The following is a 23068-nucleotide window of genomic DNA, read 5'->3' as shown; positions in this document are numbered from 1 at the left end:
GGCCAGGCCCAGGACACTTGCAACGTGTGCTGGGCTCCCTCTGGAAGATGCGATTAAATGAAAGGCCTTGAGATCCAGGCCCAGCCCAGATTATCGGGATGGGCCCACTGTCACCACAAGCATCCTTGTAAGAGGGAGGCAGTGGTGTGAGACAGAGATTAGAAGATACCGCGCCCTGACTTGGAAGATGGCAGGAGCGGCCAGGAGCTGAGACATACAGGTGCCTCTAGAAAAAGCGAGGAAATAAATTGCCCCCCAGAGCTTCCAGGAGCCAGCCTGGATTTTAGCCCAACAAGACTGCAGAACTGCAAGGTGCTAAATCTGTGTTGCTTTAATTTGTGGCAACTTCTTGCAACAGCAATAGGTTATACAGTTGCCGACCTAAAATAAGTCTTCACTCAAACGGAGAGAGACAGAGTTTACGGTAGCAGGCTTGCCGAAGGATGCCCTCTGGGCGGAGAGTCTGGTCCCAGATAGAAGGTCAGAGAAGCAAGAAAGCAAGCAGGGCGGGAGATTCGGCAAACCCCTGGGGAAATCTGCAAACAGACTGCAGATGATAATGATGACAAAGTTTAGGAATGAAGACGTTTCCTAATACATGAGATTAAATTACAAACCAACCACAGCATAAGACGCAAGGGTGAGAGAGAGAGGAGGGGGCGCTGATTCACTCAGAGCAGCTGAGGAAGCACCTGGAACCTTCTGGCTTCTAGTCCGTACAACCTACAAACCATAGGAAGAAGTCAATGGACGTTTTCTCAATAATCAACGCAAGAGACAAGAGAGGAGGGGGAAATAGAGCAGCTGCAGAAATCAGAACGCTTTTAAAGAGGGCAGATTTAACCCCTCTTATATCCGTAATTATGTTAGAGGCACGTGGACTAAGTGTCCCCACTGAGGGACCAAGATGGTCAGTCCGATTTTTTAAAATCAAGATAGACACTGTTGACGAGGGACCCATAAAGACGATGGGCGTGTGGATGGGAAAGGACAAGGAAAGACTTACCCTGCAGGTGCACGGAAGGAGGGTGGCGCGTGGACACCGACGGGGGCTCCGAGTGCCGACTGCTGCCGAGCAGACCCCTCCTCCCGGGAGGCACGAGGACGTGGCCAGGTGAACTGTCAGGGTGCCTGTAGCCGACCTGCAAGTGGTCCCGAGTAAAAGGCGCCTCATCCACACGCGCCTCAGTAAAGAGAAAGCCTGTGTGGCAGTTCTGCGGAGTTAGCGAATCCAGAACAGGGGTTCCTGGTGGTTCTTTTGCTTTGGCGTCTCCTGCGTTCCCATTTTGAGTGAGATGGAACCACCGTGGCCACCCTGTCTCTCCCGCTGGGTGCAGCTGTAAAAAGAAGGTAATACGAGGGTTGCCGTTGTGGTGCGGCGGCAACGACCCAGACTAGTAGCCATGAGGATGCGGGTTCAATCCCTGGCCTTACTCAGTGCTAAGGACCCGGTGTTGCCGGGAGCTGTGGTGTAGGTCGCAGAGGCAGCTCGGATCTGGCGTTGCTGTGGCTTCAGTGCAGGCCAGCAACTGCAGTTCCGATTTGACCCCTAACCTGGGAACCTCCATACACCACATGTGTGGCCCTAAAAAGCAAAAAAAAAAAAAAAAAAAAAAAAAAGAGAGAGAGAGAATGAGAAGGAAAAGGAAGCGGAAGAAGTGCCCTGCATGAGGCACGGAGGATGCTGAAGAGAGCAAGCAGCAGGCAGCTGGCAGGGAGCCAGAAAGGCAGCACCACCAACCGGGTGTGGGTTCCAGGATCTTCTCCCCACAGCCCTGGCCGGGACTCCACCTGGCCCGAGAGCCAGACGTGGGGACAGGACGTGGCCAGAGAGCTCCAGGAGCAGCCCCACAGCTCTGGCTCCGGGAGGGAAAGAAGAGCGGTTGGGGAGCCCGGGGTAGGGGGGCGCGTGTCCCGTCTGTGGTTGGGGCGGTGAGGGTTTTCTTTCCTCCGTTCTCGCACACCTGTGCCTCTGCACAGTCCCACCTCCCACCCAGGCCACAGTCAAGGCGGCGGCAGGGTTCAAAAGCGTTGCTTTAGGGAGAAGACCCTGGCCCCAGAGGGTGGGACCCGCTTGCCTTGAGGGGACAGGGAGAGAGCCAGTCAAAAATGCAGGCACAGTCACAGGGAGTGTGCGGGAGGGTGGGCGACAGAAGCCCCAGACTTCCGCCCCAGGGAGCCAGAAAGTAACTGGGACACGCTGGAGCTGAGACGGCAGAAAGTGACCCCTGAAGTTGTTGGTGACTTCTGGGCTCCATCCCAAGCTGTGTGTGCCCGGGTCCGATCCTGATTTTCACACCAAGTCTGAGAAATGCACGGTGGGACACGGCACTGTCTGAGCCCCGCACTGGCCCCTGGGCAGTGCCCACACAGGATGGACCCAGATAACAATCCAAAGCCTTTGAAAACAGAACTGACATTGAAACCACGACCCACAGAAGGCTATTTGGAATTTGCAGCCTGAACCCAAGTGGGTTGATTGCGTGCTAACAAAAATATCACCATTCTTAATGAGATTTTAAACAAAACCAGATATTCCTAACGTAATGTTCAAACATGCAGGATACAATCCAAAATGACTCCACATTTGCAGAACCAGGAAAATCCAGCCCATAAGGGAAAAGAAAATCTAATGCCATCATGACACAAAAATCCTCAATGTATTATTAGCAGATAGAATCTGGCGATATAAGGAACAAAGAAATACCACAGCTACATGGAGGTTATCTTGGGAAAACAAGGCTGGTTCAACGTGCGAAAATAAATCAAGTCGATCCACCATATTCACAGGCTAAAGACGAAGCCACGTGATCGTGTCAATTCACGCAGAGAAAGCATGTGATAGAAATCAAAACTAGAAATAGGAGAAGCTTTACTAAATTTCATAAAAGACGTCTGTAAAAAGCAAAACAAGGGTTCCAGCCGTGGTACGGTACCTTAAGATCCAGGCTCGTCTCTGTGGACACTGGTTGGATCCCCAGCCCAGCACAGCGTGTTGAAGGATCTGGCATTGCTGCAGCTGCGATACGGGTCAAAGCTCTGGCTGGATTCAATTCCGGGCCTGGGAACAGCCCTATGCTATGGGTGTGGCCACAAAAAATATAAATAAATAAAATAAACAAAACAATACTCCAGCTAACATGATAGTTAATACTGAGGGACTGGGTGCTTTGCCCTAAGGTCAGAAACAAGACAAAGATGCCCACTCTAACCACTACTATCCACCATTGTACTGGCAGTCCTAGACAATGCAGTAAAACAAGAAAAATCAATAAATGGCGTGCAGAATAGAAAGGAAGAAATGACTCTCTATTCATAGACGTTATGATAGTCTATGCAGAAAATCCCCAAAGTTTTACCAAAAAAGTCTGACTGCTAATAAGTTAGGTTAGCAAGGCTGCTACAAGGTCAAAACAACTTCAATCCTACTTCTACTGCAAGCAAACAACTGTAAACCAAAAATTTTAAAGCAGTAAGATTTACTTTAGGAGTTCCCATCGCGGCTCAGAGGAAACGAATCTGACTAGCATCCATGAGGACACAGGTTCAATCCCTGGCCTCGCTCAGTGGGTTAAGGATCTGGGGTCGCCACGAACTACGGTGTAGGTCACAGATGTGACTCAGATCTCTGTTGCTGTGGCTGTGGTGTAGGCTGAGGACTACAGCTCCGATTGGATCCCTAGCCTGGGAAATTTCATCTGCCGCGGGTGCAGCCCTAAAAAGACCAAAAAAAAAAAAAGATTTACTTTCGCTCCCCCCAAAATTAACTACTTTGGTATAAAACTACAAAACATGTACAGGATTTGTATTGTACAAACTGGAGAATGCTGATGAAAGAAATCCAGGCCTAATAAATGGGGAGAAAAATCTTTGTTCACAAGGTGGATGGTTCGACATGGTTAAGATGTCACTTCTGCAAAACGACCTACAGATTTAATGCAAGATCCACAGAGGAAACCTCTCTCCTTTCTTTTTTTTTTTTTTTTGGCTTTTTAGGGCTACACCTGTACACCACAGCCACAGCAACACCAGATCCAAGCTGCACGCATCTGAGACCTGCGCAGCAGCTTTCAGCAATGCTGGATCCTTATCCCACAGAGTGAGGCCAGGGATGGAACCCACATCCTCACGGATACTAGTTGGGTTCTTAACCAGACGAGCCACAATGGGAGCTCCCTTTTTAGCTAAATTTAATGTACACTGTAAGGAAGAGGTCTGCATTGGATTAAATTATGCCCCCCAAAAAAAATATGCTGAAGTCCCACACTCAGCAATGCCGGGTCCAGCTCGGTTCTTGTGCGTGTCCAGTTGTCCGAGCACCGCTTGAAGAGACAGTTCTTTCCCCACTGAATTGTCTGAGCACCCTTGTCAAAAACCAGCTGGTCGCAAATGTAGGGTTTTTTCTGGATTCTCGACTCCGTTCCATTGGTCTCCACGTCTACTTGCATCACAGCGCTACACGCCTTGGTTACAGTAGCTGCTAATAAGTGTTGAACTTGGGAAGTCGAATCCTCCAACTATATTTTTTTGGCCATGCCCATGGCATATGGAAGTTCCTGGGCCAGGGACTGAATGCGTCCCACGGCTGCGTGATGCCAGATCCTTGACCTCCTGTGCCACAGTGGGAACTCCTTTATTCTTCTTTTTAAAGATTGTTTTGGCTTTTCTAGATCCCTTGTATTTCCATATGATTTTAGGATCACTTTTTCATTTTTTAAAAAGCCATCTGAGATCTCGTTAGGTCTTGCATTGAATCTGGAAATCAACGTGGTGACACACGTCTTTGCCACTTATTTAGACCTTCTTTAATCTCCTTCAGCTGTGTTTTGTAGTTTTCAGAGCACAAGTTTTGCACTACTTTTGCTTAAATTTATTCCTTTTTTTTTTTTTTTTTTTTTTTTTTGGTCTTTTTAGAGCTGCACCCGTGACATATGGAGGTTCCTAGGCTAGGAGTCGAATCGGAGCTGTAGCCACGGCTGTGACCCTACACCACAGCGCACGGCAATGCCGGATCCTGAACCCACTGAGCAAGGCCAGGGATCAAACCCGACCTCATGGTTCCTAGTTGGATTCATTTCCGCTGCACCACGATGGGAACGCCTCCTAAATTTATTCCTAATTTATTCTTTTTGATGTTGTTGTAAATGGAATTTTTTTTTTTTTTTTGTCTTTTTGCCTTTTGCTAGGGCCACTCCCACGGCATATGGAGGTTCCCAGGCTAGGGGTCCAATCAGAGCCGTAGCCACCTGCCTACGCCAGAGCCACAGCAACTCGGGATCCAAGCCATGTCTGCAACCTACACCACAGCTCACGGCAACGCCGGATCCCCAAGCCACCGGGCAAGGCCAGGGGTCAAACCCGCAACCTCATGGTCCCTAGTCGGATCTGTTAACCACTGCGCCACAATGAGAACTCCTGGAAATGTTTTTTAACTTCGTCTTTGGATTGTTCATCGCAATTGCATAAAAGTACAATGGATTTTTTTTTTTTTTTCCTTTTTCAGCTGCACCTGAGGTGTGTGGAAATTCCCAGCCAGAGATGGAATCTGGGGTCTCCACAGAGACAAGCGGAGCATTAACTCATTGCACCACAGCAGGAAGTCCTACATTGGATTTTTGCAATTTGATCTTGTATCTTGCAACCTTGCTCAGCTTATTTATTAGTCCCGATAGTTTTTGTGGATTCCTCGGGATGTTCTATACGCAGGTTCCTGTCGTCTGCAAATAGAGATAGATTTATTTCTTCCTTTCCAAACTGGATGCTTTTTTTTTTTTTTCCCCTTGCTTAATTGCCCTGGCTGGAGCCCCCAGACAATGTTGAAGAGGCAGGAGTAGACAGGCTGGGCATTCCCACAGTGCCGTGGCAGGTTAAGGAGCCAGCACTGTCTCTGCAGCGGTGTAGGTTTGGTCCCTGGTTCAGGGCAGTGGGTTAAAGGATCAGGCATTGCCGTAGCTCCAGCTCGGCTTCAATCCCTGTGGGTGTGGCCAAAAAAAAAAAAAAAAACAAGAAAGAAGAGACTAGATACCCTTGTCTTATTCTTGGTCTCGGGGGGAATCTTTCAATCTTTCCCATTAATAATTAAACATTATGTAACTAACGGTGGAGTTTTGGTAGATCCTTCTCATCAGGTTGAGAAAATTCCTTTCTGTTGAGAAAACTCCTTTCTATTCCTGGTTTGTTGAGGGTGACGGAATAGCTCGACCTAAAGTGGAGAGGTGTTCAGAGACAGGACAATATTTTCACTAAATTGGGCATCCGTATGAAAAACAAAAACCAAAAACCCTCAATCTCAACCTTACACCTCATACTAAAGTTAACTCAAAATGGATCATATACCTAAATGTAAAAATATAAACTTTCAGAATGCAACATAAAAGAAACCCTTCATGACCTTGTGCCAGTCCAAAAAAAAAAAGACAGTAAAACACACTCTAAAGATAAATTGATAAAATGGACTTAAAAGTCAAAAACTTCTTCTCTGTAAATGTAAAGTTTCAAGGAACAGTTAATTCCTCCCTTAACAAGTTATTGCAGAAAATAATTTCTGCAAAGTCTGTGGTGAGGCCACTGCAATCTTGATTCCAAAACATAATAAGGAAAATACAAAGAAAAAGAAGGAGGAAATTGTAGACCTGTCTCACTTCAATCATAGATATAAGCAGATAAAGTTTATATAAAAATTCAGCTAACACCAACTGCATATTAAAAAGTTTGAGCATTATGACCAAATTGGGCTTCTCACAGGAATGCAAGGATGGCTAAAGCTGAGAAAGGAGGCTGATGTGTTCGTATAACGAAACCGATTGCAGTAAAGCAAGAGAGAAAAGTCACATGATTGTCTTGCTCAATGAGGACAGAGCACTTGATCGTGACTGTTCTAAAAATTCTACCAAAGATATCAATTTGGAGATCAAGAAGCATGATCACCAATGCGGGCTTGTAAGCATTAAAAAGATGGCCAAAATTAAGCTACAGTCATCACAGTACCTTTTTAAATTTTTTTAGGTCCACGCCCATGGCATATGCAGGTTCCCAGGCTAGGGGTCAAACTGGAGCTGTGGCCACTGGCCGACACCATAGCCACAGCCATGCCACATCCGAGCCATGTCTGCAACCTACACCCCAACTCATGGCAACACCAGATCTTGAACCCACTGAGTGAGGCCAGGGATCGAACCTGCATCCTCATGGATACTCGTCAGATTTGTTTCCACCGAGCCAAGACGGGAACTCCCACAGTACCTTTTAATACCAGCAACAACGGGCACTAAGTCTCTTCACACGGAACCCTTACTGGCTCTGCTCCTCTGCTTGAACCCTGATGAACACAGGGTGATAAAAGCAGTATCATATTGGAGTTCCCTCTGTGGTGCAGGGGGATGAGAACCTGGCGGCACCGGCTCGGGTTGTTGCAGATGTACAGGTTCAATCCCTAGCCGGGTGCAGTGGACTAAAGGATCCAGTGTTGCCACAGCTTGGCTCAGATTCAATCCCTGGCCCGGGAACTTGCACGTGCTGCAGGTACGGCCATAATTTTCTTTTTTTTTTTTTCCTTTTTGGCCGTTCGGCAGCATGTCGAATTCCCAAGCCAGGGATTATATCTGAGCCACAGCTGCAACCTAAGCCACAGCTGCGGCAACACCGGATCTTCAAATCTATGTTCCAGGCTGGGGATCGAACCTGCATCCCAGCACTCTGAAAATGCTGCCAAGATGCACCGCAGCGGGAACACCCATCATTGCTTTTAATTAAAAAAAAAAAGGCAGTGTGATATCGGTCCTTGACCTGACCAGTGCACAGACAGGACTGAGCACGGAGAGAGTGTCCCCACAGATGAACAAGGAAAGGATGTTTGTGCACAGACAGGGTTGGACGCGGACTCACTGATGGAAGAGCCGGATCCCCGCCTGGCAGCGCACGCAGAGGCGGACTCCGGATCCCACGAAGACCCGAACGCTGAAGAAAAACCTGGCAGGAGGACATGCAGGAGACTAGGAGAGAGGACAGGGGAGCATGTCTCCAAATTTAACTGCAAAAAGCAAGAGGCAAAAACATGATGGAGTCAATTAACTCAGAATTTAAATTCGCTGTTCCCCAAAGGGAAACCGTGAGCAAAATGTCGGCCAGATGACAGGACGGAGAAGACATTTCTGATGCGTAAAACCCTCGCGGGATCCATACCTCGGACATGCGAGGAACTCTGGCCGAGCGGTTCCTGATGGTCAGCAGCCCCCAAAGACCAGTGTTTGACGGGTATGCCCAGCCAGTTACGGAAGAGGAGCCAACCAAGAAGAGCATGCAAAGATGCTCAAATTCAGAGACTAAAGAAATGCCACGTCAGCTGGGAGACCACTTCGTGCCTCTTCAACTGACACACCTGCCGAGGGCCACGCGGACCGAGAAGGCGGGCCCGGCGGGACGTGGGCTGGGCTTCCGGACTAAGCACAGGGCTCGCGGGTCTGCTCCAGGTGAACAAAGCCTTGCCCCGCAAGCCCACCCAAGGGGGGGGTCATCTGTGACGGCAGAGAGGCGGGGGCAGCCTGGGGGTCCATCTGGGGAAATGGGCAGGAAAATGTGGCGGATTTGGGGTATCTTCCCCTGGGTGGGAACGATGAGCTGCACACATGGCTCCGAGGACAGAGCTTTAAAACACAACCCAGACTGGGGACCAACCACGGACACTCGCCTTGATTAGGCCCGTGCTTCCCAGACTGTGCGTTGAGACACGCAGCAGGCCAGAGAGGACTCTCAGGGGCAGTATAGGGTATTTGAAATGTTTGAGGGAAACAGAACATGCCAGAGACCTTGTGAGCAACTCAACCGAGCTTAGAGTTTCAGTACTGGACCCCACGGCTCTCCTTTCTGGGTCAGGACTTTCAAAGCTGGATTCATATGTGGATCAGGCAGCTCAGGTGGAAGGGTCCAATCTGATTCAGGTTTGAAAAGGTTCTAGAGGCGTTCCCATTGTGGAGCAGCATAAAGGAATCCAACTAGGAACCACAAGGTTGCAGGTTCGATCCCTGGCCTCGCTCAGTGGGTTAAGGATCTGATGTTGCCACAGCTGTGGTGCAGGTCGCAGAGCGACTCAGATTCAATCCCTGGCCCAGAAGCTCTCGTATGCCATGGGTCCAGCAAAAAAAAAAAAAAAAAAAAAAAAAAAAAAAAGGAATTAAGGGTTTTTTTCTTTCTTTTTTTTCTTTACTTTTTAGGGCCGCACCTGTGGCATATTCAAGTTCCCAGGCTAGGGGTCAAATCAGAGCTACAGCCTACACCACACTCACAGCAACACCAGATCCTTAACCCACTGGGCAAGGCCAGGGATCAAACCTGCAACCTTAGGATTCCTCGTCGGATTTGTTTCCACTGCGCCATGACAGTAACTCCTCTTTTTTTCTTTTTAAATAACACTTGTCTTTGACCGTTTGGGAACACGGCAGCTTCTCCATGACCACATTCAACATCCACTTCTGTTTTTTGTTTGGTTTTCTTTCTTTTTTGGCCACCCTGCAGCATAGTGATCACAGCTGCACCCTCTGCTGAAGCTTTGGTAACGCTGGATCCTTAACCCACCCTGCCAGCCGGATGCTGGATCTGCCTCTCAGGGCTTCCGAAACGCTGCTGGTCCCACTGCGTCACAGCAGGAGCTCCAAGGGGTGTTTCCAATTCTCTGCTATTGGTTTGTTTTCTAAACTGCTACTAAGTTGTTAGTACCTACATATTTATTCAGTTCTTTGGCCTCAATAAACAGAGGTATTAGGTATTTCTTTTGACCGAGGAGGGGTATGCAGGAATTCCCGAGGCCTTCGGAGCATCGTGACGTGGGAGAATGCAGGAACCTCTGAGCCAGGGCAATCCAGCTGCGATCGGACCTGAGCAGTGACTAGGGGGGCGATGTCACCGCTCCCTTCCTTCCCGAGGGAGACGAGCCCGGGGCCTCGTCAGGTCCCTGCCCTTGGCTTGGCTTCCAGGGTCTCTGGGGGCTGCACACCTGACTCTTGGCAACCCGGAGGTCTCACAAACCAAACTAAAAAGAGGAATATGCAATTCTTTCGTGGCGCAGCGGGTTGAGGGTCCGACGTTGTCACCGCAGTGGCCAGGTCGCTGCTGTGACCCAGGCTTGATCCCTGGCTGGGAACGTGCCACAGGCGAGGCCTCCCCCGCACAAAGAGGACTATTTGCAACCCACGCTCACAGCAGCATCACTGGAGACGGCCAAGAGCTGGAAGCGAGCCGAGTGTCCACTGAAGCATGAGGGGGTGAGGCTACTGAGGTCTGTCCAGAAACAGAATCGTTACTCGGCCTTAAAAAAGTGGGGCCGGAGTTCCCGTCGTGGCGCAGTGGTTAACGAATCCAACGAGGAACCATGAGGTGGCGGGTTCGGTCCCTGCCCTTGCTCAGTGGGTTAACGATCCGGTGTTGCCATGAGCTGTGGTGTAGGTTGCAGACGCGGCTTGGATCCCACGTTGCTGTGGCTCTGGTGTAGGCCGGTGGGTACAGCTCCGATTCGACCCCTAGCCTGGGAACCTCCATATGCCGTGGGAGCGGCCCAAGAAATAGCAAAAAAAGACAAAAAAAAAAAAAAAAAAAAAAAAAAGGCGGGGTCTCCTGACCCTGGCGGCGGCCACAGCAACATGGATGAGCCTCCAGGACTTTATGCAGCCACGGAAGGACAAATCCTGTCCGATCCCCCCTCACCCCAAGGCCCCTGGAGGCCCCAGACGTGTCGTAGCAACAGACCGCAAGTAGGATGGGAGGGGCTGGGAACTGGGGAGGGGGATGACCGCTGTTTCACGGGGACAGAGCTTCTCTGCTGCAACACGTGAGAAGTTCTGGTGGGTCCGCAGCACAACAGCGTGAATGTGCCTGGCACCGCTGGGCCATAAAGTCAAGGTTAAGATGAGGAGCTCCGCTGCGGCACAGCGGGACCGGCGGCATCTCCCTCGCACCAGGAGGCGGGTTCAATCCCCGGCCCAGCTCGGTGGGCTAAGGGCCCAGGGTGGCCACGCCTGTGTCGGGAATTCCACATGCGGCGGGGTGGCCGAAAAAGGAAAAACACAGAAATGGCTAAGGGGGCAGTGGAGCCCTCGCTGGCCTAGGGAGTAAGGACCCAGCATTGTCACTGCAGCGGCTCAAGTTCAGTCTTGGCCCAGGAACCTCCAGATGCTGCGGATGCAGCCAAAAAACAAAAAAAAACAAAAACAAAAACGGTTAGGATGGCAAATTTAACATTATGTGTTTTTTACAACTTTTAAAAAAAGTGTCCCTAAAAGGGAAATGACAAAGCCGTGGGAACTGTCTGTAAATAAAGACTACAAGCAGACCAGAAGGAAGCGCCTAAAAGAGGGGCTGCCAGCTCACAAGCCCTCAGCAAGAGCAGCAGACCCCAGGCCCCGTCAGCAGAGCCCACCAGGCCCCGCACACGCCCTCCACCTGAATCCCAGGAGCCCCCTACCCGTCCTGCTCTGGGGGCAGAGGGGCTTTCCCGAATGGAGACGGTGCCCCCACCCCACCCGGAAGCTCCGAAATCCTGGTGGGGAGGGGGGCCAGAGAGCCTGCAGCCCCTTCCCCTCCCAGGCCCACAACCCCATGCGGCCCCCTCCGCCTGGACCTTCCTCTCCTCCCCCTCCAGGCCTGCCCCCAGCTTTCCCTCCCTCCTCCAGCCAGGCCTCCTCTGACCAACCCCCGGGCCGCCACGGCCACCTGCCCTTGCGTGCCTTTGGCTTATGGCGTTTGCTCGCCCCAGACACCCTCCCGAAGCCCTGCGGCTGGCATACATCAGACACCTTGTGAGTCCCCACTGATGGACCAGTGAAGGCTCAGACCAGCTTGGTCAGGAAGAGGAGACTGCGGCCGGGCGCCCTCAGCACCTGAGACCGCCGGGCCGCCAGCCGCGCCCACCAGCGGGGACACGGGTGGAGGGGGCTGCGGACGAAGGTCACCACCGTACCCCACCAACAGGACCTGCTCCTAAATGCCGCTGAGAAATGATCCTCTCACCCAAAGCTGGACTTGAGCAAGACACTGGCGACACCCCTCAGGCGTCCATTCAGAGGTGCAGGCTGGGGGGCCACCCCCCCCCAAAGCCAAGGCCAAGCCAGTCACCCAGCGCAAACAAGGACAAGGGAGAGGGAGGCTGGACAGTGGGCAGGGAGGTCAGGCACCCAAAGGAGCCGAAGTGGGAGGAGGGGCACAGGAGACAGCAGAGCGGGCAGGCGCGGGAGGGCGCACGGACCCGGCCTCTGTTCCCGACTCTCGTTCACACGCTCACAGAACAGGTGGAGCGTGAACCACAGCAGACCCAGGCTGCACATCCTCCCTGTCCTGAGGGCACGGCCCCGCCCTGCCCGCTGGGGCTGTGTGCCATCTTCTGACACACGTGTGTGTCCAGAGACTAAATGTGTAACTCCGGATCCCAGGGGCGAGCCCGCGTCCCTTTCACAGGGTCCCTCACCCACTCTTTAGCCACAGCAGGGCCTCCCGCCGGCCACACCCAGGGGCTCCGCAGAGGCTAGAATCCACCCTCGCCCCTGCCAGCCTTGGGTTCTGGTGCGCCCGCTGCTGCTCGGCCCCTGACAGAGAAGGCGGGAACTGACTTCCCTGATGGGTCCCTCTCCTTGCACCTGCCCCGGGGATCTGCTCGCTTGTCCCCGCTTTTCCTGACACCCCGCAGGTCTCAGATGTAGCAAATGAACCCTCCCACCCTGGCTGGTCCTCTCGTCTCTACCATTTCTTGGCAGATCCGACTTGGGGAGCTCTTAGGAAGCCAGAGTGGAGTGGAACACCCCACCTTCTGCAGGCCCGCGTCTCTGCGTCCCAGAGGGGAGCCCACGGTCCCGAGGTGCTGTCCCCAGGCAGACAGGTGCTCGGGCCAAGCAGCCTCGCTGCCCCTGCTGCCCCAGTCAGGCTGCAGCATGCACGTGGGCCTGCCCTGTCCTGCACCCTGGGTCTCCCTGGGTCTGGAGGTGGTGGGCAGGGTCTCCGCCCTTGTCAGGAGGGTGAACCTGTGTGTCACATGCAAAAGGGGACTGAGGTGGCTGAGCAGGGGTGGGGCAGGGCGTAGAGAGGTGGAGGCAGGAGACAGCAGCCTGTGAAGCCCAAGGTCCAGAAGGGCCCTCCCTGGGCCTCCTGCCGGCCCTCCCCCAACCACAGCCTGGTCAGGCTGTCAGACCTCAGATCACAGGACGGCGCCACTGTGAGCCAGCGTGCAAGTGCTGGCCTATCGCGGCAACAGTAGGCGCCAAACTCAGGGCCCCACCTGCTCCTGCCCTGCTGGCCTGGCCACCATGGGCAGCTCTGCTCCCCAAGGTCTTGGCCTCTCAGGCTGGTGCACCTCGTACGCCCCAATCACCGCCCGAGGCCCACAGACGAATGCACTTGGGGCTTTGACTGCAACTGTGTATTGAATCTACAGGCCAGTGTGAGAAGCGGCAGGCCCACGACATGGAGCTCCGGGAGCGCAAGTCCCCAGAGCCACCCCAGGCGCACGGAGCCCACAGAAGGCAGACAGGGCCTGTTTCCAGACAAGGGTCCCGGCCGGCAGGAGTCAGGCAGGTGGAGGGCCCGGTCCAGCGTGCCCCGGCCGCCAACTGGGGCCAGCAGGGTCCCTCTGGGCAACGGAGTCAGGGAAGCACTCCTCAAAGGGAGCACTCCGGAGGCCAGCAGCTCAGAGGGGCCACAGCTGTGCCCTAGGACAAAGGAGGCCCAGAGGAGCTGGTGCCAGGGCGGGGAGCCGCGCACCCCTCAGGAGGATGGGAAAAGCCAAGGAGAGAGGGCCCTGGGGGCCCCGGGACTGGACCTCGGGCCTGAGCCGGCTGTGGGGGGCTCTGGGGGCTCCGCAGCCGCAGGGTGGGCCCTGTGAAGAGCGCCTGGCAGGAGGCAGAGCTGAGCCCTGTGCCTGCTGTGCGGGGACTCCTGGGGGGACGGAGCCTGTTCCGGGCGGGCACACACACACACACAGACACAGTCCACTCTTTGTCAACGCAGAGCGCAACTCCCTGAGCCGAAGGAACAAAGCCTCTCTGTCCCTGGGGGCCGCCCCTCCCCCACCAGAAGCAGCGTCCCCTCCTCCTCCCCCAGACTCCCATCTAGCATCCCTGCCCCCCCACACACACCATACGCACACCACAAACCACACACACACACTCTGCAGGCACAGGGCTGGCCCAGGGTGAGTTCAAGGTTACAGCCAAGCCATCTCCTGCCCCAGGGCCCTGATGCCCACCCTGCGCTGCTGGCCCTGCCAGACCCTCCAGCCGCAGGCAGCCCCCACCTGGCCCAGTGAGCCTGCGCTGCCCCGGGGCCCCTCCCCTGGGCCTGAGGGGAGCAGCCCCTCCCAGAGCAGAGAGCTGGCAGGGTGGCAGAGGGACATCTACTTCTGGGGCCTCTCTGGATCCTGAACGCCCACGGCCACCGCAGTGAGCCTGCCAAGAGCTCCTCGGTGGCAGAGCCCGTGCTGGCTCCGCCCAAAGTGGGGGAAGCCCGAGGGCTCAGAGTGAGGGCACCTCGGGCTGTGTGTCCGTCCGTGTAGGCCGAGGCCACGCAGCCTGCAGTCGGCTGCCCTCAGCGTCCAGGTGGCGGGATCCAGATGAGGCCGGGCAGGGCTCTCGCCAGCCTGGCCAGCTCCTGCCGACAGTGGCCCTGCAGCTGGCGCAGCACCACCTCCAAGTGGGCCTCCTGGGTCCTTAGTGCCTCGATCACCTCAGGGGCCCGCAGGCCCGGGCCCCCAGGCGCCCCGGCCTCCGTCCTCACCAACCGGCGGGGCCCGTGGGGCTGGGTCAGGCCCCCGCCTGGCTCCCAAGCCCGCTGTAGAGCAGCCAGGTCCTGTCCCACCACCTCGTCCAGGGCCCGCCTCGCAGCACTCCACGCTGGCCCGCGGTCTCCAACCTGCGGAAGACGACGACGGGTGAGCCAAGGGGACCAGTCCCAGCGGACACTGGGCTCTCGCTACGCCCTGTAGCCCTTTCTAGCGCCCCAAGAAGGGCTGGGGCCCGGGTCCCACCACCCCAGCTCCAGCTCACAGACCCACCCCAGGCTCTGTATCGGCCTCACCAAGCCTCTGAGCCCGAGGCCAGAAGCTGCGGGCTGGGGACAAGGCCCGACTGTACCGCACAGCCCGCTCACCGGCTCCCGCAGGGCGGCTTAGAGCCCAGAGTGCAGACCCGCAGGGCACCCAACCCCACCCACCGCTCCAGGCGGGGTCAGGGCCAGCCTCCCACCTTCCCACTGCCTGGGGAGGGCCGGACCCAGGGGATGCCAGGCTGAGGGGGCGCTGGACCAAGGGCACCGCCTGGCGAGGACACCTCTGGCCCTCAGGGCAGGCCCCATGCTAGAGCCTGCAGGCAGCTGGAAGTGAGGAGAGGCTGTGCCCTCAGTGTCCCCAGGAAATGGCCTTGACCCTGATCCCGACCCCGCAGCAGGCGCTGCCATAAAGGACCCCGGCAAGGACGTGCCAAGAGCACTGAGCCCCGACAAGCAGCAGCCTCACTTCGCGTGAGACACAGCCTGCAAGAGCCAGCGGAGTTCCAGCTCCCTGCCCTGACAGGAGGGGCTCCACTCAGCCCGGTCAGAGGGGACACAGCCACCACAGCCGGAACGAGTCTCAGCTACAGGCCCCCGGGAGACACCCCGCTCTCTAGGGGCGCACAAGGCCGTGAAGGGGAAACCTCACCTGCAATTGAGGATGCTTCAGAAAAAGGACACAGAGCAGCGCTGATCAGAGCCACAAAGCCAGGTGCTCACCCGGCCCTGCTGGTGGGGAGGCGGGGGGGCGCCTGGGCGGGGCTGGGGGGCCCACAAGGCCACCAGCAGGTTAAATAGATCACAGGGCGTGGGCGGAAGCAGGGGGGGACAACAGCAAAACTGCCGTCGGAGAAGGCTCGGACCTCCGACGGGGTGGCTGGGGTGGGGCAGTGGGGGCGCCTCACCCGCACCCTCTGGCTTCCAGATTAAACAGTGCAAACCCCATGGTGGAACTCCAAGTCCAGAGCACCCCGGGCCAGCACCCCAAGGCCTCACCCTGGCCTCCCAGGCCGCCCGCCGGGCCTCCACGGCTTCCTGCAGCTGCTCCCACAGAGCCTGCAGCTCCCGTGCCACCGGCTCCAACTCTCGAGCCCCTGGCTCGGGGCTCCTGGGCAGAAACGTGGGCTGTGAGGCACCCAGGACCGTGTCCTGCAGAGAGAGACTGACGTGAGAGGGCAGGTGGCAGGCACAGGCCTCACCACAGGCCCGGCTCCCCGGGGGCAGGGACAGAGGCCTAGGGGTCAGTTCCCACCCAGGGGCACAGAGGGAGCTGGACAGACAGCGGCACCCAGCAGGCCCGGCCAGAGAGGCACAGTGGCCAGACTGGCAGCAGGCTGAGGCCCCTGGGAAGTCTGAGACCTCCCCCCAGGGGCTGGGAAGGGTGGCGAGTGGACAGACAGACGTCTGGAAAGAGCCCCGTGCTCAAAAGCGGCAGGTCTGGGTGCAAACCAACGTCAGGGGCTTCCCCCTGTCTGGAAAATGGAAAGACCCCCCCACACCAGCCCAGGGCCACCGTGGTCAGGCGAGTGGCACGGCTTCCTGACCATCCACTGCCAGAAGACCTGCTCCCGGCGCCGCCACTCCAGGGCGGCCTCCAGACGTGCGTTCTCGCTCTCCAGCCTCCGCAGCAACTGCAACACAAACCATCAACCAGGGAGTTCCTGACGTGGCTCAGCGGTTAACGAAGCATCCATGAGGACACAGGTTCAATCCCCGGCCTCGCTCAGTGGGTTAAGGATCTGATACTGCCGGGAGCTGTGGTGTAGGCCACAGACTCGGCTTGGATCCAGCGTGGCTGTGGCTGTGGTGCCGGCTGGCAGCTGCAGCTCCGATTCCATCCCTAGCCTGGGAAGCTCCATGTGCCACAGGTGCGGCCCTAAAAAGACAAAAAAACAAAACCAAAAAACCCATCCACCACCCCACAGGGCTAGGCGCTCCCGCACCGAGACCCAGCCCACCACGTCCACCACTCTCTGGCCTCAGGCCCCAGTATCTCAGTCCCCTCAGCCCACTCGGCCCAACCGCTGGCCCAGCCATCTCCCCACAGGGCAGGGCAGCCTCCCCTCCCAGTACAGCCAGGCCAGGCCAGGCCTCTGAGCACACCCGTGACCCCCACATCCACCCCAACCATGAGCCCCCAGGGTCAGGGGCCGAGTCCAGGTGCCCCCTCACACGGGCCCTCCAGCCCACGTCCTGCCCTGACGGAGGGCTGTTCCCAGGGTGTTAGGGCGCGTGGGGAGGCCTCCGACGGGGGAAGCTTCCTGGGTTCTGGGGACCGTCCCGGTAACCCTGTAACCGCAGGCGCCCAGCTCGGAGGTGATGGGAGACAGGCCAGGGCACAGAGGGAGGAGAGAGCCTGGCTGCCCTCGCGCGGGCAGGAAGCGCCACACAGCCGCCGGCCCCACCTCGGACCCTTCACCCACGCAGACACACAGACACGCGCACAAAGACACACAGACACACACACACACAGATGCACACAGACATGTGCACACACACACAGACACGCACACAGACACACACAGACATGCGCGCACACACACACAGACATGTCCAGACACACACACACACACGGACACATGCACACAGAGACGCACACAGACATGTGCTCACACACAGAGACACACTCACATAGACGTACACACACGTACACACACTCATACACTGGCCAGGGAGAAGAGCAGCTTACTGGGTTCCTAAGAACTGTCCCAGGAGTTCCCGTCATGGCGCAATGCTTAAAGAATCCGACTAGGAACCATGAGGTTGTGGGTTCGATCCCTGGCCTCGCTCAGTGGGTTAAGGATCCGGCGTTGCCGTGAGCTGTGGTATAGGTTGCAGACGAGGCTTGGCTCCTGCGTGGCTGCAGCTGTAGTATAAGCTGGTGGCTACAGCTCCCATTGGACCCCTAGCCTGAAACCTCCATATGCCACGGGCGCGGCCCTAAAAAGAAAAAAGGCAAAAGAAAAAAAAAAAGAAAGAATAGTCCCAGAGGGTGCCCGCCTCCCTCCCGAGCCCCTGCACCAACGGCAGCCGTGGGCCCGGTCCTCCGTCTGGAGCCTCCCATACAGCCCTCCACCCCCAGCCCTCACTACCCTGGGACGGGGCAGGGAGGAGACCCAAGAGGTAGGAAGAAGGCTGCAAGCCCAGCTAGTAGCCCAGCCACTCCACGGCACGCCTGGCCGCTCACGTGGCAACCAGACATCATTCCAGAAGCTTCTGGGACCCTTCCCAAGAGTGCAGGCCCCTCCGGTAGGCTGCTCCAGGCTGCCACAAGCTCCCCATCCAGAACCTTGGAAGGAAGCCAACCATGGCCCCATCCACCCGGCCACACCACGTTCAGCCCTGGGGCACCAAGGCTCACCAGCCCCGAGAGCAGGAGAAGCAGCACCTTCCTGAGCCCAAGCCCTCACCACAGAGGCTAGGGTCCCAGGCAGCACCAGGCTGGAGCTGGCATGGCTTCTGCCCCACTCCAGCCCAGGGGGATCGGGGCAGGAAGGCTGGGCCTCGCTGAGTCACCCCTAAAAGGGGACTGAGCCAAGGGCCATCTCAGGACACCTGGATGCTGCCTCAGCACCCACACAGCCAAGCGCAGTCCTGCCCAGGCGGGACAGCCAGGCATCAGCCAGGAACCCAGACCCAGCAGGCCTCCCCAGGGAGCCGTCCTGACCTGGCAGTGGAGAGGCAGACCCCCTAGAAGCACGCGGCTCAGCAGCCAGGATCTGCTGGGCCTGGTAGCAAGGGCCACACACCAGTCCTGAGCCTCAGCCCTCCTGCCCAGCCAAGTGCCTCTGGACAGGCCACTGCCAGCCTGACCCTCACGTATGGCCAGCCCTCGGCCTGTCCCAGGGTCCCCCAGCCATGCTAGCCCGAGGGAAGGGACAGGGAGGATGGAAGGCCCCCGAGAAGGTCAGCAGAGTGGAGGCAGCCCCGCCACCACCAAGTGACACTCGCACGGACTCAGGGGCCAGCACCATCAGCTCAGACCCTTGAGTGGTCTTCCTTAACCCTTCACTGGCTGCCAACCTGGCCCAGACCCCTGTGCCCCCCTCCGGCCCTGACAGTAGCCAGATACGGGCGCACGCCCAGCAGCCACCGGATGGTCCCCCACTCAGGCAAGATGGTGAGCGTGGCCAGAACCTGCAGCTCAGAGCTCGTCCACAGCCTGGGATCCCCTCGGACCCCTTCCCACCTTGGTCCCACCAGCCCTCACCTGCCGGCCACCCTCCGGGTCCCTGAGCAGCTCCGTTTCAGTGACAGACAGGTGGCCAAGACTGCGGTCGCTGTGGCAGCCACGGGTGTATAAGTGGATCTGAAACAGGTGGCATAGACCCCAGGCTGAGCAGGGGCAGGCGCCCCCAGCACTAGGCAAGAACAGTACAGAAAAGGACACGGGATCCAGAGAGGGGCGGGCTCAGGAGAGTACAGCACGTGTGGGAGCCTGGCCCAGGCCCCAGTGCCCACCAGGAGGTCCCTGCACAGGGAGGGCACCCCCACCAGCTCCTGGGGTGCGGCAGAAGTGGAGTGGGGGAGTTCCCGTTGTGGCTCAGCGGTAATGAACCTGACTAGTGTCCATGAGGATGAGGGTTCAATCCCTGGCCTCACTCAGTAGGTCAAGGATCCGGCTCGGATCTTGTGTGGCTGTGGCTGTGGCACAGGCCAGCAGCTCTGACTCAACCCCTGGCCTGGGGACTTCCACATGCTGCGGGTGCAGCTGCAGAAAAAAAGAAAGAGGAAAAAAACGAGAAAGAGAAGAAGCAGAGTGGGGTGTCCTGGCTTCCCCTGCAGTTCAGCAAGTGCCAGGCTCACGCAGTAGAAGAAACAGCCCCCGGACAGGCTCTGTGGTCTGGTGAGACCAATGGCAGGGACACAGACTATCCGGGTTGGGAGGCAGGGAGGGCACCCCAGGGAGTGAGGCCTGAAGGGGCAGGGCGGCCAACTGGGAGGCAGGTCCCTCACAGGAGGAGCGGACCAGAGCCCAGGCTGGACGAGACAAAGGAAGGGGCCCGGGAGAGCCGAGCTGAACGAAGGCCCTCTGCCAGGGGCAGATAGATGCAGGGTGGGGGCGCCAGCACCAAAGAGCCCTGCACTGGGGGATCCCTGGGCCACCCACCCAGCCCTCTCTCAGCCCAGACCATGCATGGGGTCTGGGGGGGACACCTGTGCCCCTATAGCTGAGCCGTTGGGGCCTTGAGGAGCCCTGCAGGAGCTGCATGCCGCCCGGGAGCCTGCACAGGATGCGGCGGGAGAGGGCGCCTCCTCCCCACCTCAGGTCCCAGCAGCAGGGCTCACAGGGCCCAGAGCCCATCTCATCTCCACGGCTCAGGAGCTGAGTAGGAGGCCTCTGGGGACTTCTGGCGACAGGAAGGTGGACCCTGCAGGCACCCTGCCCCACAGATGCCCAGCCACACCTGCTCTGGGCCCCGTCCTGGACAAACTGCAGCCCTAGGGTCAGGCTCCGGGCCACCCTAGGCCTGTGCCTAACTGGCCAGCACCCAACCTGAGCTGGGAATGCAGGACAGGCCCCTGCAGCACAAGGAGTAACTGCTCCTGGGGGGCTGATGCAGGAGGGTCCTACCTGGCCCAGGAGGGCACACTGCTCCTGCTGACTGGCCATCAGATTTCGCCACCGGAACCGCAGCTTCCCCATCAGCCACTGCAGGTGACGGATGTCCACGTGGCCGGCTTCTCCCATCCCGGGAGCAGGCGGGCCAGGGCTGGCCAGGGCCTCACACTAGGGAGGGGGCAAGGGTCAGGCCCTGTTCCCACAACCCAGGCAGAGGCCCGGGAGGGGAAAGAGAGAGGAGGCCCCCCTGGGAGAGAGAGCCCCAGGTCTCGGGGATGCCAGGGAGAGCTGGGGACAGACCCTGTGTCCACGCACCCCACTCTGGCCTGCTTCTGCGTGCTCACCCCAGAAGGCCACGCCAACCCCGACAGGGTTCACCCCCACCGGTCCCGCGCCCACACCCAGGATGCTGGCCCGGACTGGGCCCGGGTCACACTCACCCCGCACCTACCTCGCACACAGGCATCTCATCACCCAGCCGCACGCGGCTCTGGGCCAGCAGCTGCTCAAGCAGGGGCCCGCGGGCCAGGAGCCAGGCCAGGGCCAGCAGCAGCTGGCGGCTGCCCTGGGAGCCGTTGTCCGGGAGCTGTGCCAGCGCCTGGCTAGGGTAGCCCTGGGAGCGCAGCGCTGACTTCACCGAGCGGGCCTGGGCCTCTGCAGTAGGAGATGTCAGCTCAGGGAGGCCACCCACTGGAGGTGACACTGCCCAGACCCCTAAGGGATGCTGTGTGACCTCAGAGCAGAGACCACGCTTGGAAAGGACAACCGGAGCAGCTGGACTTACCCAGGAGACAGGGCAGCCGGCCGGACTACAGGGGCAGGCCTTTACCATGCCTGTCAGGGTAGGCCTTTACCAGCGAGCCAGCATGGTTTTTACGGGAGGGGCGGGCCTTCACCAAGGAGCCGGGTGGGCGTGGTCTTTACGGGAGGGGCGGGCCTTGCGGGTCGCGTGGTGGGCAGGGCTTTGCTGGGTGGGCGGGGCCAGAGCCCGCGCTGGGCGGGGCTTTACGGGGCTTACCCAGAGAGAGTGAGGCCGAGGCGCCGTCTGGCGGTCCCGGCGAGAGCACGCGGAAGAGCAGCCGCCAGAGCGCGGGAGCCTGCGAGGATCAAAGAGCGGCCGTCAGCGGGGTGGGCCGCCTCCCTGTGTCCTCCCGGGGCCCCACTGGCCCGGCAGCCTGCCCCGTGGGCCTCACCGCTTCCGGACAGTCGAACTTGGCGCGGCGGAAGGTCTCGGGGCTGGGCCCAGCGGGCAGCGTCCGACTCAGCGCGGCGATGGCCTCGGGCAAGGCCCGGGTCGCCTCGTCCGGGCCCACCCGGCAGCGCCGCCGCCGACCCATGCAGCCCGCCCCTGGCCTCCCTCGGATCTCGCGCCGCCGCCGCCGCGTCCCCTCGCCCAATCCCTGCTCGAGCTGGGTCCCCGTGCCCAATCGCCCTGCAGGTGCCGCCTCTGCTGGGCCTGCGCCCAATCACCGCGCAGTCTGGGACACGCCTCTAGCTCTTGCCCAATGAGCGGTGCCCCCAGCGTTTGCGAACTGTCTGTTCCGTCCCCTGCGTCCGGGACCTATACGCGTTGAGAGCTCGCGGCGACACCTGACACTCACTCTCCCCAGACCCCACCAATCAGCTTCCCACCTCCCCTTGCACGGATTGGGAGCCTAGCAACCGCCGGGGTGTAGGCGGCGGCGCTCCTCGCGCCCCCTGCTGCCGGGAAGGCCGGACCGCTGGGCTCCACCCGCCCGTATTAGCGACCCTGGCCGTGGCCGCCGAGGAGACAGGACCCCACAGCGCGCGGGCATGTGCTGCTCCCGAAAGGCCAGCAACTCTCTCCCCCTTCAAACCTACGCCTGCAGACCCCCGCCGGATCCTCCCCCCCACCCCCACCCCCACCCCCATCCCCGCTCGCTCCATCCCCTGTCCCGCCAGGCCCCTTTACCCTCCACCCATCCTCCGCCTCTGGCCTCCCTCTGTCTTGCATCGCCAGCCTCTCTTTCCTGCCATGGAAGAGACAGTCTTCGACGTAACATCAGCACGGCCACTTTGGAAAGCAGTCCGGCGGTTCTTTCAGAGCTACGCGTAAGTTTACCGGACAATGCCAGTGCCAGGAACCTATGAGGACTGAGGTTCACGTGCGCGGAAGTTCACGGCCGCTCTGCTCATATCAGCCAAATGGAAACAATCCAAAAGGCCAGCGGCCGAGCAGTCAGCCTTAGAACGGAACACCCAGCGCCGCTGATGCTGTCGGAGCGCTGGGAAGCGCAGACCCGGAAGGCTGATGCGAAACGCTCTGTCCCATGCACCTGCCGTCTATAGGAAATTTCCAGAAAAGCAAGTGTACAGAGACAGAAAGCAGGTCAGTGCCGTCCTGGAAAGAGACTGGGACCGGGGAGTGACAGCAGTTGGGCACGAGGGAATTTTCGTGGGTGTGGATGGTCTAGAGCTGGATTGCGGTGATGGTTGCAGAACCCCATGAACTGGTTTAAAAGCTCA

The 23068-nt window shown here is 58.1% G+C and overlaps 1 protein-coding gene and 1 non-coding gene across 8 annotated transcripts; both read right to left on the bottom strand.

Annotated features, from left to right (window-relative positions):
- Window positions 1–316: 316 nt before the first annotated feature.
- Window positions 317–8107, bottom strand: LOC110258344 (uncharacterized). The gene is made up of 4 exons (XR_014809379.1): window positions 7885–8107; window positions 2937–3078; window positions 1007–1337; window positions 317–723 (listed from the first exon to the last, which is right to left on the bottom strand). It is a non-coding gene; the product is annotated as an uncharacterized LOC110258344 (transcript).
- A 5274-nt stretch (window positions 8108–13381) lies between these two features.
- On the bottom strand, window positions 13382–22698 carry TEDC1 (tubulin epsilon and delta complex 1). 7 transcript variants are annotated; one of them, XM_084967139.1, is made up of 8 exons: window positions 22515–22677; window positions 21600–21678; window positions 21033–21235; window positions 20594–20749; window positions 19229–19327; window positions 16581–16649; window positions 16015–16167; window positions 13382–14883 (listed from the first exon to the last, which is right to left on the bottom strand). In XM_084967139.1, exons 1-8 carry the CDS (start codon window positions 22554–22556, stop codon window positions 14560–14562), a joined length of 1125 nt encoding a protein of 374 aa, XP_084823265.1. In that variant the 5' UTR covers window positions 22557–22677; the 3' UTR covers window positions 13382–14559. The 7 variants fall into 7 exon arrangements, with proteins under 7 accessions (XP_084823265.1, XP_084823264.1, XP_084823267.1 ...); XM_084967138.1 differs by having other exon boundaries at window positions 16563–16649; window positions 22515–22671; XM_084967141.1 differs by lacking the exon at window positions 22515–22677 and adding an exon at window positions 21775–21981 and having other exon boundaries at window positions 16563–16649; window positions 21366–21678.
- Between the last annotated feature and the right edge of the window lie 370 nt (window positions 22699–23068).

The sequence above is a fragment of the Sus scrofa genome, chromosome 7, assembly GCF_054392235.1.
Source record: "Sus scrofa isolate SSC_HxYL_T2T_F1_AM1 chromosome 7, Sscrofa_HxYL_maternal_Yorkshire_Landrace_v2.0, whole genome shotgun sequence".
In the NCBI taxonomy this organism is placed as follows: domain Eukaryota; kingdom Metazoa; phylum Chordata; class Mammalia; order Artiodactyla; family Suidae; genus Sus; species Sus scrofa.
The sequence above is the reverse complement of the archived record's forward strand: the minus strand, read 5'-3'. Positions and strand labels throughout refer to the sequence as shown.